The following is a 12,311-nucleotide window of genomic DNA, read 5'->3' on the forward strand; positions in this document are numbered from 1 at the left end:
ATTCTAAAAAGTCCACAATTTCTCAGAAATGTTACCTCATCTCTTTCTTTACATTTGATCTTTGATGATAATCCTTAGCTAGTACTAATTCATCTGTATTAAAGAAAGGTGTATTTGCCTTTTCATTATATTTCTTCGCCCAGAATTCTACTTGTCTATGTAGACTGTCATCTACCATCCTATGTAATTCTTCTAATTCTATTCTTTTTTACAGGTGGCCATTTGAATAGTTTTAATACAGGTTCTCCAATAAACTTTTTATTCATCACCTCCACTGGTGATAGTCCTGCAAAATTTGTGAGAATTCATTTATCATCATCTAAAACCCAGGAATCCTCTGAGCCCAAGTAGTATATCTTTCAGAGCAATGCGTTCTCCACAACTGTCCTATTTCTTTCATTATACACTCACAAGGGTTCAATTGCGGATAGTATTTTGCTACTGTCACATGTTTAACACCTTCCTATGCTAGAAATTCCTTAAAACTGTTACTTGTGAATTGTGAGCCATTATATGCTAATAATCTGTGTGTTTTACTTATTTCTACAAAGTATTCTCTTAAGCATTTTATTACTCTGGCCACTTTCTCTTGTTTAATTGGATATAGTTTTATATATTTTGACCAACATTCAATAAGGACAAAAATATATGTTACCCCTCCTCTACCTTTTTTTAATTGGCCAAAAAAATCTGCTACACTAAGATCAAGTAAAGCTTTAGGCATTATGAGGTACAATTTTAAGATAGTTTAATATAATCCTCCTTAAATCTTTGGCACACTTTACATGTTCTTCATGTGCTCCTTACATTTATATTTAGATTTTTGAAATAACAGAATTATAAATATTTTTTATATATTTACATATTCCAAAATGCAAATTCCTTTGTGTATGAACCATAGGAAATTGTTTTCTACTGTTTGTGGAATACATAACTTCCACTTGACTTTGCTCTCCCATAAATTCCACAATAGAGCATCTTCAATTATTGATCACATAGAATTTTCTTTTAATAATGGCATTGTCTGTTCACATTATTGTCATTTTTCCTGAAATAGTCATTAACCTTTACATCTTGTTTTATTAATAATGCTAACATCTTACCTCATCACTGACAGAAATTACAGCTAAGAATTTGATAGAAAAAAATGAATATTTTATACAGTTAGTCTCTATGTGATACTCCTGAAGGAATGCATTAATCTGTTATCACATTAATCTGCTATGTAGCAATCTTCTTTCAATACTATACTCTTAGAACCCCAAGTTAGCATCTGAATCTTTTGTTTGCTCTATATAATAACTATTTCCCTGTGGTTGTATATTTGAGTTCACATTTATTTCGACTTGTAATAGCAAAAGCTATGGTGTTATGTTCCCCCATCGTAGGATTCTATTCATCTTGGAACAGTTCACAAGCTACTGAAGTATAAGAATCTGTTTCATCACATAATAATTGGGAATTTTGCTAACATGATTGACGTTTTAACCATCAGTAATATTGAAAGAAATGTTTGCAATCAGATTTTATACCTACAAATTCAATATCTACCATAAACAACTAACTCAATGATAAAAAAGGGGCAAAGGAATAACGAACAACATACCAAAGTTTTGAAATTACTATCTATATTACATTTAATAATGTATTAATTGTAATTGGTGCCCATTTGTTGACAATCACAAAACTTACTTTTCTTTATGGGTCCAGTGACTGTGTCTTTAATGAGATCAACCAAGGCACATATGAGATCCAAGACCTTGAAGATAAAACATAAGGCCTGTCCTACATACACAATTGAGCAAAGCCAAGAGAAAAGAGGTCCAAGTGCAGCCACACAGTCAGAAATGGCTGGCTCAAATACACGCATGCAGCGTTCAAATGGGGTTCCAAGTTCCTTATTGCAGATGTTGATAATACTACCTAACCAGCTTGCAGCACTCTTGATGACTCGCACTACAACAAGTTATGAAAGTTAAAATAACTTGAACCAATATATTTATAAATAATTTTGTCACTTTTACACATGAAGATTTTAGTAGCACATAATATCAATAATTAAGCAATGACTCATTTCCTACACTAAAATTAATATGAGAAAAATTATTCATTCAGCATATAGCAGGAATAATGAACAGTACAAAGAGACATAAAGAAGGCTTGTGACAATGTAGTGCTGCTTTCAGTCATCATTTTTTGTCAGAGGCACACAGATGCCATGCACTTTTGTGATGCTACAGTCTCCCTTGAGTGAACAAATTTGCCAATGGAGTGGGCAGGCTGAATATTATAGATGAGCACCTTAGGAGAGGTGAGAGGCTTGAAGATGAAGAAACAGCAGAAGATGGGGCTATGAATATGGGAGCAGATACTCCTTCCTCATTTCAGCAGTGCATCAGTTTTCACAGTAATTATATCAGCTGCAACATTGGTATGTAAATAGCATATAGTTTACTTTTACTTATTATGTGCAAGAGGTTACTTATTTTATGCAAGAGGTAGCAAACATAAAATATTTTCTTGATTTCATTTTGCTTTAGTGATTTCTTTTGTACTTTCTTTGGTTGTTGTGTGTTTTTAAGAGTTAGGCTCTAGTGTATAAATTTTGCAGTGTGGCTCCACACCACCACATGTGCCATTGTCACCTAATTTGAACAAATTGTTGACCATTTGAAACCTAGTCCAGTAGATCACAAATCAAGTTCAGCAGCTTCACAAACAGCAGCCACAGTACTTTGTTTGAACAACACATTCGGTTTGCCTTATACACTGTGCCTGATGCACTCAGATGGGGAGGAAGAAATGAAATGAAACTTCACAAGTTGAGAAGCTATATGACTTTACTGTAGTGATCATGAAACTGAGTCAAATATACAAAGAACTTAGCAGTTTGAGCCCACTTTTCAGGACAACACTGTGCCCCCTCTAGCCTCGATGCTTGCACTGATTCAGTTGAGAGGGGTGTTACAAAAGCATTGCAGCCTGTCCTGAAGCAAACTGACTCACAATTGTTGTAATTGGTCCAAAGTTCTGGCTCTTTGTCGGAGTTGTAGTCTGAGCTGGTCCCACACATGTCCTATGGGGGAAAAGATCTAGGATTCTTTCTGGCATGTCTGCACTGTCATGCAGACAGTTCATAGAGACATATGCTGTGTATTGACAAGCATTGTTCCTTTGAAAAGTGGCAACATGACACTGCCAATTTACAGGTAACACTTAAGAACACAGGATGCCCATGATGTACAACTGTGCCATCGAAGTTCCCTCAATCACTACCAGCCATGAGCTGAAGTCATACCCGATATCTTTCCATACCATGACACCAGTGGAAACACCACTGTACATCTTCAAATTACTGGAAGAATGGAACCTCCCCCCAGATCACATCATACTAGATGAGCTGGTCATCTGGGGTGGTGCAGAACTGTGATCATCACTATACACAAATTGATACCATTCATCAGCATTACACAGCAAAATTTTAGTTAAGTGCAGTTCATCAATAAAAAACATGGCACAGAACTTTGGTGCAACCTATTCTTGATTACTGTTCAACTGTTTGGGAACACTCTACGTTGGATTACTGGAAAACATTGATGCAATTCAGAGATGTGGTGCTAGATTTGTTACCAGTAGGTTCAATCAACATGAGAGTATTATGGTGATCCTTCATGTGCTCAAATGGGAATCCCTGGAGAGAAGATGACTTCCTTTTCATAAAACACTATTGAGAAAATTTAGGGAATGACACTTGCAGCTGATTGTAGAATCATTATACTGCAGCCAGTGTGCCTTTTATGTAGGGTCAATGAAGCGAGATACATGAGATTCGTGCTTGCACAGTGGCATATAGGCAGTAATTTTTCCCTTGCCCTATTTATGAATGGAACAGAAAGATGACTAATAGTGGTACAAGGTACCCTCTGCTATGCACCATATAATGGCTTGTGAAGAAGGTACATAGATGTAGATGCTTCCTGCTGACAGTATTACTCCAAGGACAGCCATCAGTGTCATGGTGTTAACAACAGAGCCATGTGCAGCGGATTGCTGGCCCACTGCAGTCCGCTACAGGCAGGCTGGCCCGTCCCAGGCAGGTTGTCAGCTCACTGGCCCGCCAGCCCGCCTCAGTCCAGGTCAGCCCCACGCTGACACCCCGCTGTGGCTAGCATGTTCAGTCATCCAGCTTGCCCATCTGTAGTTTGCGAGCTGCAGCCAGGCCCGGGCTGCAATATTTGCTCCCTAAGCTACATTTACAGCACTCATCTCAACCACATCCTAAAGGGTCACAAAGTTCCATATAACCTACCTAAGTGTGTAGGGTAATCCAAGATTGCAAGATCTATTCTGCTAAAGCATAAACAGTCAGAAGTACTTTTATATTCTGATGCAATGGATTTAATGAAATATAATTAAAAAATAAGAAGTAGGAATCTGAGAGCTCATTTTTTAGGTTTCCATTCTCAATCGGTGAAATTGGGATCTTTATTTGATCACTTTATTGTCAGTCTGTCTCTCTGCTATCTGACTGTTAAGAGAACAGCTCTTGCAACTGATGGCAGAATGATTCTACTGCAGCCAGCATACATTTTATGTAAGGGCAACGAAGACAAGATAAATGAAATTCGTGCTTGTATGGGGGAATATTGGCAGTAATTTTTCCCTTTCCCTATTTGGGAATGGAACAGGAAAATGATTAGTAGTGGTACAAGGTGCCCGCTGATCATGTATGTATCAAGTTGAAATGTAGATCATATGCTAGAACCTATGGTCCCTAGGTGATGTAAAATATCGCACCTTCTATGTTAGTGCAATCAAAAGATACAGCTATTTATGTCACATATTTTGTTCTCCTGCCAGTACTGATATCAATAACAAACAAAAAGCATTGAAATGATTGATTTCTAAGATGGATTAACTATCTACATAAATAATTAAGTTTGTTCAGAATCCTCAGTGCATGAATGCTACTCGCACTTATTCGGATTTTTCTTGTAAGATCTCTGCATCAGATTAAGCCTGAAAAAATAATGAAAAATATGTGTCGCTACGATTTTGCATTTGGTGCATATAACACCATATGTTTCTGGAAATAAAATTTAGCTAAGATATTGAATTTTCCTTTAGACTTTCCAGGAGGTTTCTATCTGTTTCCAATCTCAAAAAACTGGAAAATATGCATCCTGTTCACTTCTGACCACTCATGCATGAGAATGAAACATTAATAGTGTACCTCATATCTCCTAAATTGCTCGAGATATCAAAACGAGATTTTGGCATGTGATAGCACACGGTGGGGAGAATATTTTGCCTTATTGTTAACAGATGGATTTTTCTAATCTACATCGATGTAGCCAAAGCTACAGTTTTTATTTTCTTATTTATTTTGTTTTTTTCAATCCAATACTGTCATTTGTAAAAAAGGTCACTGACCACTAATGAAAAGAGAATCTGATAGCATGAAAATAAACGAAATTTCTTCTCTGATGTGACAGCAAATCAACACAAAAAGGTTTTCTCTATTCTGTAACAGAACATATCTTTAATAATGACAGCTGGGAATGAAATTTACAGAAGGATTTTTTTCTCTACATCTCAGTAACATTTGACATATGAAAAAGTACAGTAAATAGTGTACATCTTTCCATTCCCAACCCTGGATAGAGTGAGGGAGTGATTCTAACTACAAATATCTTTCAATTCATCAGAAATTCTGACTTCGGCGAATAGCTGGCAAGGTTCTGCAAGTTGTTGAGGAGTTCACAGCTTCAGAGTTATGAAACAATTTTATTAGGTCAGTTCTACTCTGCAGCAAAAATGCAGTGTTGTTCTATTAGAAATAACAAATTTGGTGCCTGTGTGTCTGTGGAAAACAAAGTTACAAAAACATAATATTCATTACTTTATGAACTGCTTGAGACTACTCATTAAGGTTAAAATAGATTATAAATATGTATAATCTATATTTAATACATCAAAAGACAATTAATGAGAAGAAGGTTGGAACAAAAATATAGTATGCTATTTGCTGCAAATTACTTTCATATTTCTCACCTGAAGAAGAGACAGGAAATCCTTTCTTAAGTGTCCATTCCAGTCACACACTATTAAAAATATTATGTGTTATGAGATTCTCCCAAAACTGCAGCATAATTGGCATGTTATTTTTGTCTGGATTCTTAACCTTTTATCATTTGAAGCAGCATCACCAGTTATGAGTAATGGCTATGTTTCACTTTTTGAGAGGTTTGATTTTGCTTCTTTTGCCAAAATGCAGTGTAATTTGGACAAACTTGCCTTGCGATAGCTATTGTGACATAATTCCAAAACAGTGTCATATTAAACAAGCAATTGGTGGCTAGAGAGGTCTACAAAGTATTTCACAATGGTGTACTTAGGTAAAAAGTATTCTGTTAACATGATGTGGCACATCTGAATAAAACCACAAGCTTTTGGTAGTGGAGGCTATCACTTAAAGCTTGAGACACTTTCAATCCAGAAATCCTCCTGAGGTATATCCTCCGAGTACTTCTTTCCTTTGGCTACCTGAATGTCCTGATGTTGATCCATGATATACTCAGTAACTTCCCAGTCTTTTATTGGTGACAGAACAATGTTCACAGTGTATGTACATTAACACTCACAAGGAACCCCTCAAGTGTGAGGTTACAAAAGACCAATGATGTTTACGGCATCTGACACCCCATATTTTTTGTACATGAAGTGCAGAAGATATGGGACAAATCATGTTATCCAATGCAATACTCTTTTAGAGCAAACTATCCCTTCTGAAAAGTGTGTTACATTGCAATTTGTAGCATCTGGAATCATTGGACATAATTCAGCCACTGGATGTTTGCGTCTTCCATGTCTATATAACATATAATTACACTACCTGAAGTTATGCCTTAGAGGATAGCCAGTTTCACAGTAAATTCCATGACAGACTGTAAATTCCATGACAGACAGTTTCACATTAAGTTACGTGCCATCACATTCCATAAGTTCTCCTCATCCCTTTACACCAATATGAATCTTTTTGCATTAGATACCTCGCTGAACGTCCTGCATGGTTTGTAACTTCCAAGGAGTTTGTCTTCAGTCTTCATGGTATGAACCTTTGTGATCACTGTGACATGCCATTTTTCATTTGGTGTTCATGGTGCTGGTGTTTGTGCAAGTAAATGGTTTGTTTTGAACATTTCTTGACTGTTGGCGATGTCCATTTTGTGAAGTGCAATACATACATCCTCTAGAAGATCGATCTCTACAGCTCTCATACACTCATTTTCTGTCATCCTATTGATGCTCACAGTGAGTCATTAGCAGCTAATATTTTTCCCATCCAATTATTAACACAACTCTTTCAAATGAGTCTTACTAAAGACTGAACTTGCGACCTTGTACTCAAGGGGTTACTTGTCAGTGTAGTAGCTCTTGGTAGATAAATTCCACCACAAACCAGCCAACTTAAACAAAACTAATTAAAAATAATTAACGGAAACTGGTTCTGTGTGTTGAATGCTACTACGTACAAAACTGTAATGGTAGCTGTCCCTTTTTTTAACCAATCAGATTTTTCAGCTGACAGATAAAAAAAATCTGTGAATATGCTGTATTCTCTGTGGATCAGAGCACACCATTTCCACCAAGTTCCTGGGATGATGACTGGACAGTTTGAGGTAGTACACAGATAAGTGATCTGTCCATTTGAAGACGAGCAGTGGCATTGTTTCCTTAAGCTAGCGGGTCACTCGGCAAGTGCAGCCTCCAGCGTCGTGATACACAAACTGCTATCTGCTCAGCAGCATGCCATCAGGTCCAGTACAGCAGAGCCCAGCTTACTGGCCTGGGACAATCCAGTCCTGGCAAACTGGGTTGTACCGGGCCACAGCCACTAGGGGAGCTGGCCTGTCCAAAGTGGGCCAGCTCTTGTTGTGGTGCAGAATGCATGCCTCTGGTTAACATCAGCCTATGCAATGGGCAGTATTTCCCTAGTCCAGCTGCTGGTAGTGTCCAACTAATGGTCCAAGATCTCACAGAATGTTGCAGTGTGTCTGTTACTTGTTCTTGGATGGCTGGTGCAGATGTGGAAGGTTTATGAGGTGCTTGGTGCACAATATGAGCATCGTTTTGACAACAAGTATACTTACCCTCACTTTCCCAAGCTGTCCAATATCAGGCCACTGTCATATCCGAATGTCCCACAAATGTGGATATTGCATGATCAACCACCCAGACAACTTAAGACCAATCAAACCCTTTCCTAACTCTGTCAGATGCTGATAACATGATAATACTAATGTCAAATGAGAGCACAGCATCTCCATGTCCTTCACAGTAATCACTCAACTTCTGATGCTGTTCATGCCCCTTATATACCCTAAAAGTCCTAGTAACAGCACTAAACATGAGCAACACTAATGCACTCTGATGGCTGTTCTGGTTGCTGCAGAGAATTGCAACTCTAATAATTCATATACCTGTTGACACTATGTATGTGTACAAAATTACATTGACATCTGACAACATCTTCTGGGTGCATCACCATTTTTGGCAGACAGAATATTACATGCTGTCAGTTGATCAGATTCTTTCACATGTGTAACAATGACCATTTCTGAATGCAGTGGCTGCCACCAGCTCATACTGGTGCCAAAATGATGGTTGGTTGGTTGATTTTGGGGAGGGGAGCAAACAGCGAGGTCATCGGTCCTATCAGATTAAGGAAGGATGGGGAAGGAAGTCAGCCATGCCCTTTCAAAAAAAACCATCCCAGCATTTGGCTGAAGTCATGATTTAGGGCAATCACCAAAAACCTAAATCAGGATGGCTGGATGAGGGCTTTGAACTGTCGTCCTCCCAATGCAAGTCCAGTGTGCTAATCACTACACCATCTCGCTCAGTGGCAAAATGATGCCTGTTACTTAGGTTCATAGGACATCCTCAGTCCCATTTGGCAGCTAAAGTGCTGAAGAAGTTACCCTCACTCACAAGATTTAAGCACAGTTCATGCTTTTTAGTGCCATCCTCAGGTCCAACTGCAATTTACAGAAAGTTTTGCCATGGCCTCCATGGACAGGAGGACTACTCTTATCAGAGTGAAATTATATACTCTGGGGGAAAAAGACTTCTACAAACTCCCATCTGACACACAGCAAAACATTGGAAAGCCATACCAATTACAAGGATTCTTATAAACCTACCTCATTAATAAAACTGATTTTCTAGCTTCAATTCCTGTTAATTGCTTTGCAGGTAGCAATGGTCATTGTAAAGCTGCATAAGCAGTACGGCATCGTAAACAAACCTCTGTGTATTTATGTACTATTAAAAACAAACAGAACATAAAAAGTAGTTATTTAACGTATTGAGGAAGCACTTCCTTTTTTCTCTTCAGAATAACAGATTTCCTGCTAATTCACTAATTTACATTTAGTTGACATAAGCACAAATAGTACCAAGCAGTAGAGTGTTAGTTTAATATAGTGCATAAATTAAGTTCCTTCAAGTAGATCCAGTTTGGTGAGTGTATAGCTTGACTCTTTTCACATCATTAAACAGTTCTTAAAGAAATACACAGAAAACAATAAATTAATATTTTGTTGACATTAACATTGTTAGATACCACTATGTAGTAATGCCCATGGTCTTGCCACAGTGGTAACACCAGTTCCCATTAAATCACCAAAGTTAAGAGCTGTCGGACTTCACTAGCACATGGATGGGTGACCATCCATGTCTGCGGAGTGCAGTTGGCAAGAGGGATGCACTCAGCCCTTGTGAGGCCAACTGAGGAGCTATTTGAACTGAGAGATAGTGGTTCCAGTCACAAAAACTGACAACAGCCAGGACAGCGGCTTGCTGACCACATATCTCTCCGCATATGCATCCAGTGACACATATCAGCCTTGGATGACACGGCGATTGGTTGGTACCACTGGGCCTTCTACGGCCTGTATGAAGTAATAATGAGAGGAAGTGGAGAGGAAGTACAGCAAAACAGAAAAGAAGTTAAAATGCAGTACACATATACTGCTACTGCAGCTTCCAACTAAAAAATGGAGCTCACACAAGATTAGAAACTCATTCTCGAACTACGTGCTGGGTTAGTCGACCCCTCTGTTTGGAAGGGGTAATTGCATCTGTTTTTGTTGCCTGTTATTAATGAAACACTCTCTGCTTGTCTCAACTACACTGTAGGAACTGAGACATGTGTATGCTGGCTGCACTGCAACCTTTCTCAAATGATTTTAAAGAAACTATTTGTTAAAAAAATGATTTTCACAAATCTCATATCATTTCATTGATGATCACAGTTTTTGTGATATTTCTATTTTAAGTAAGGTGTTGTGCAAAATTCGGAAATATTTAAATGAAACATGGGGTTGCTATGACTTTGTGCTTGGTGTATCTTAGATCACATATTGCTGTGTACAAAATAGAGCCAATAGTGAATTTTTCTTCAAATTTGAAACGAGATCACCAATCTTGAGAAAACTGGTACTCAGTTCCAATCATGCGCAAAAATGATACAGTGGAAGTGAAAGATCCATAACTTCCCTCACATTTTATATATGGCTCGAGATATTGAAACAAATGTTTGGTAAATGATAGCAAGCTGAGAATATTTTGTGATACAGCTAACTGTGAAAATTTCTTATCTACTGTGATTTATTAGTGACTACAGATTTTTCAGTTAAGTAAAGACCATCATAGGTGGTGAAATAAGACTGAATATGAGTTGATAACAACACAAGCAAAAGACTTACACTTTTATTTTTATACCTAGCATGAGCTTTTCATAAGTCACTGACTTTACTTAATTGTCTGATTAGTATTAGACTGTTTTAAGATCCTGTCGCAATTGCAATGTTAGTGCATTTTGGAGATGAATTTGTGTAAATCCTGCTGTGTTTTGGGAAAAGAATCTAATTTTAACATGGCAGTAAGAGAAAGAAAAAGAAGAATACAAGACTGGCAAAAATAAATTGCTCCCTCTGTTGAAATTTCAACACAGTCCTGTACTCATAGTCTTTTTAATAATATGTGGTAGACCTTGAATTATTGGTCATACTGGTGTAATCAATTAATGCAACTGTTTGCAGAGAAACTATCTGTACCTTACAAGTTGTACAAGACAGATGTTTATGTAAAGGTTTCAGATATAGAACTACACCTTCCCTACTGCGCTGACACATCCGCAAAGGAGCCCCAATCACAACCCATAACCCCTCCCCTATGACACCTTCCGTGCAACTAGGGGCCATGTAATACTGTACGCACTGTAAAATTTCACAGAGTAATATCAAGGACAGTGAATGTGACTTCAAACATAAATGATATAGATGATTCAACTTTATAGCAATTCCTCGCATTTTCACTGCCAGTAACTTTCTCTAAAGCATATCCTTTGGTCCCATCAACAATATGAACTTTCCTGTTGTTATCTACAGTTGGTTAATGGTCCCCTCCTTAATTTATAATACCTTCCTGCTAAATACCATACCTTCCTTTCACATTTGCCAATAGTCTTCTTTTCTCTATGTTTATTCTTCCCCTGGGCTACTTCCTTCCCCTTTCCTTTCTCTCCATGTTTGCCTCTATACAGAGTCCCATCCGCCTTTATATGTAAGCTTCTGACTGCCCTATGTGCAGTTTTAATTTACTCATCTATTACAAGCAAATCACTGCTGAGTTCCTCACCTACATGACCAGCTGCGGAATCTATTACAGGAATATGATTGCTGAGTTCCTCACCTTCATAATCAGCTATATCTCTCTTGAAACTCATCACTGGGTCCCACCTCCTCCCATTTTTTCTCTCTGACTAATTCCCAAGAGATGATGAACATCTTAGTTAACACATGTACTATCACTCTATACAGGTATAAATATTTTTAAATTGTATTAGTTCAAAAGAAAAACACCTTTTGCACATTGCACAAAAGATGTTTTTCTCTTGAACTACTGCAATTTATTTACAGCGACCACAGGAAACTTGTAAATATTTTGTTAAGTTATAACATAAAGTTCTTTTCTCAGCTTACATACAGACATCACAACTCTTTTTATGGACAGCAGTGTATCCTTGATCTTGAGTGTTATTGATTTAATTGTTTTCATAGCATTGGACAGGGCATCTTTCATTGCTAAAAAGGGCTTCTTGATAGCCTCCATAATTTTTTTTGCTGCAATTTTCAACTGCTCCTGTAGGGATTAAGAAATTTAGAAATGCAGTAAATTCCAACTTTCATGGGATGAAGAATCTCCAAAATGAAACTACGAACAAGTGAAGGAAAAAAAAACTT

At 37.6% G+C, this 12,311-nt stretch overlaps 1 protein-coding gene across 1 annotated transcript in view; it reads right to left on the reverse strand.

Moving 5' to 3' along the window:
- LOC126125300 (DC-STAMP domain-containing protein 2) overlaps positions 1 to 12,311 on the reverse strand; it is a 288,281-nt gene that overhangs the window by 174,237 nt on the left and 101,733 nt on the right. The window contains exons 6-7 of the mRNA XM_049915133.1: positions 12,051 to 12,210; positions 1,693 to 1,956 (exon numbers count right to left, since the gene is read on the reverse strand). Of these exons, the coding sequence (XP_049771090.1) occupies positions 1,693 to 1,956; positions 12,051 to 12,210 (424 nt within the window). The remainder of the gene's footprint in view (positions 1 to 1,692; positions 1,957 to 12,050; positions 12,211 to 12,311) is intronic.

This window comes from Schistocerca cancellata, chromosome 1, assembly GCF_023864275.1.
Source record: "Schistocerca cancellata isolate TAMUIC-IGC-003103 chromosome 1, iqSchCanc2.1, whole genome shotgun sequence".
In the NCBI taxonomy this organism is placed as follows: domain Eukaryota; kingdom Metazoa; phylum Arthropoda; class Insecta; order Orthoptera; family Acrididae; genus Schistocerca; species Schistocerca cancellata.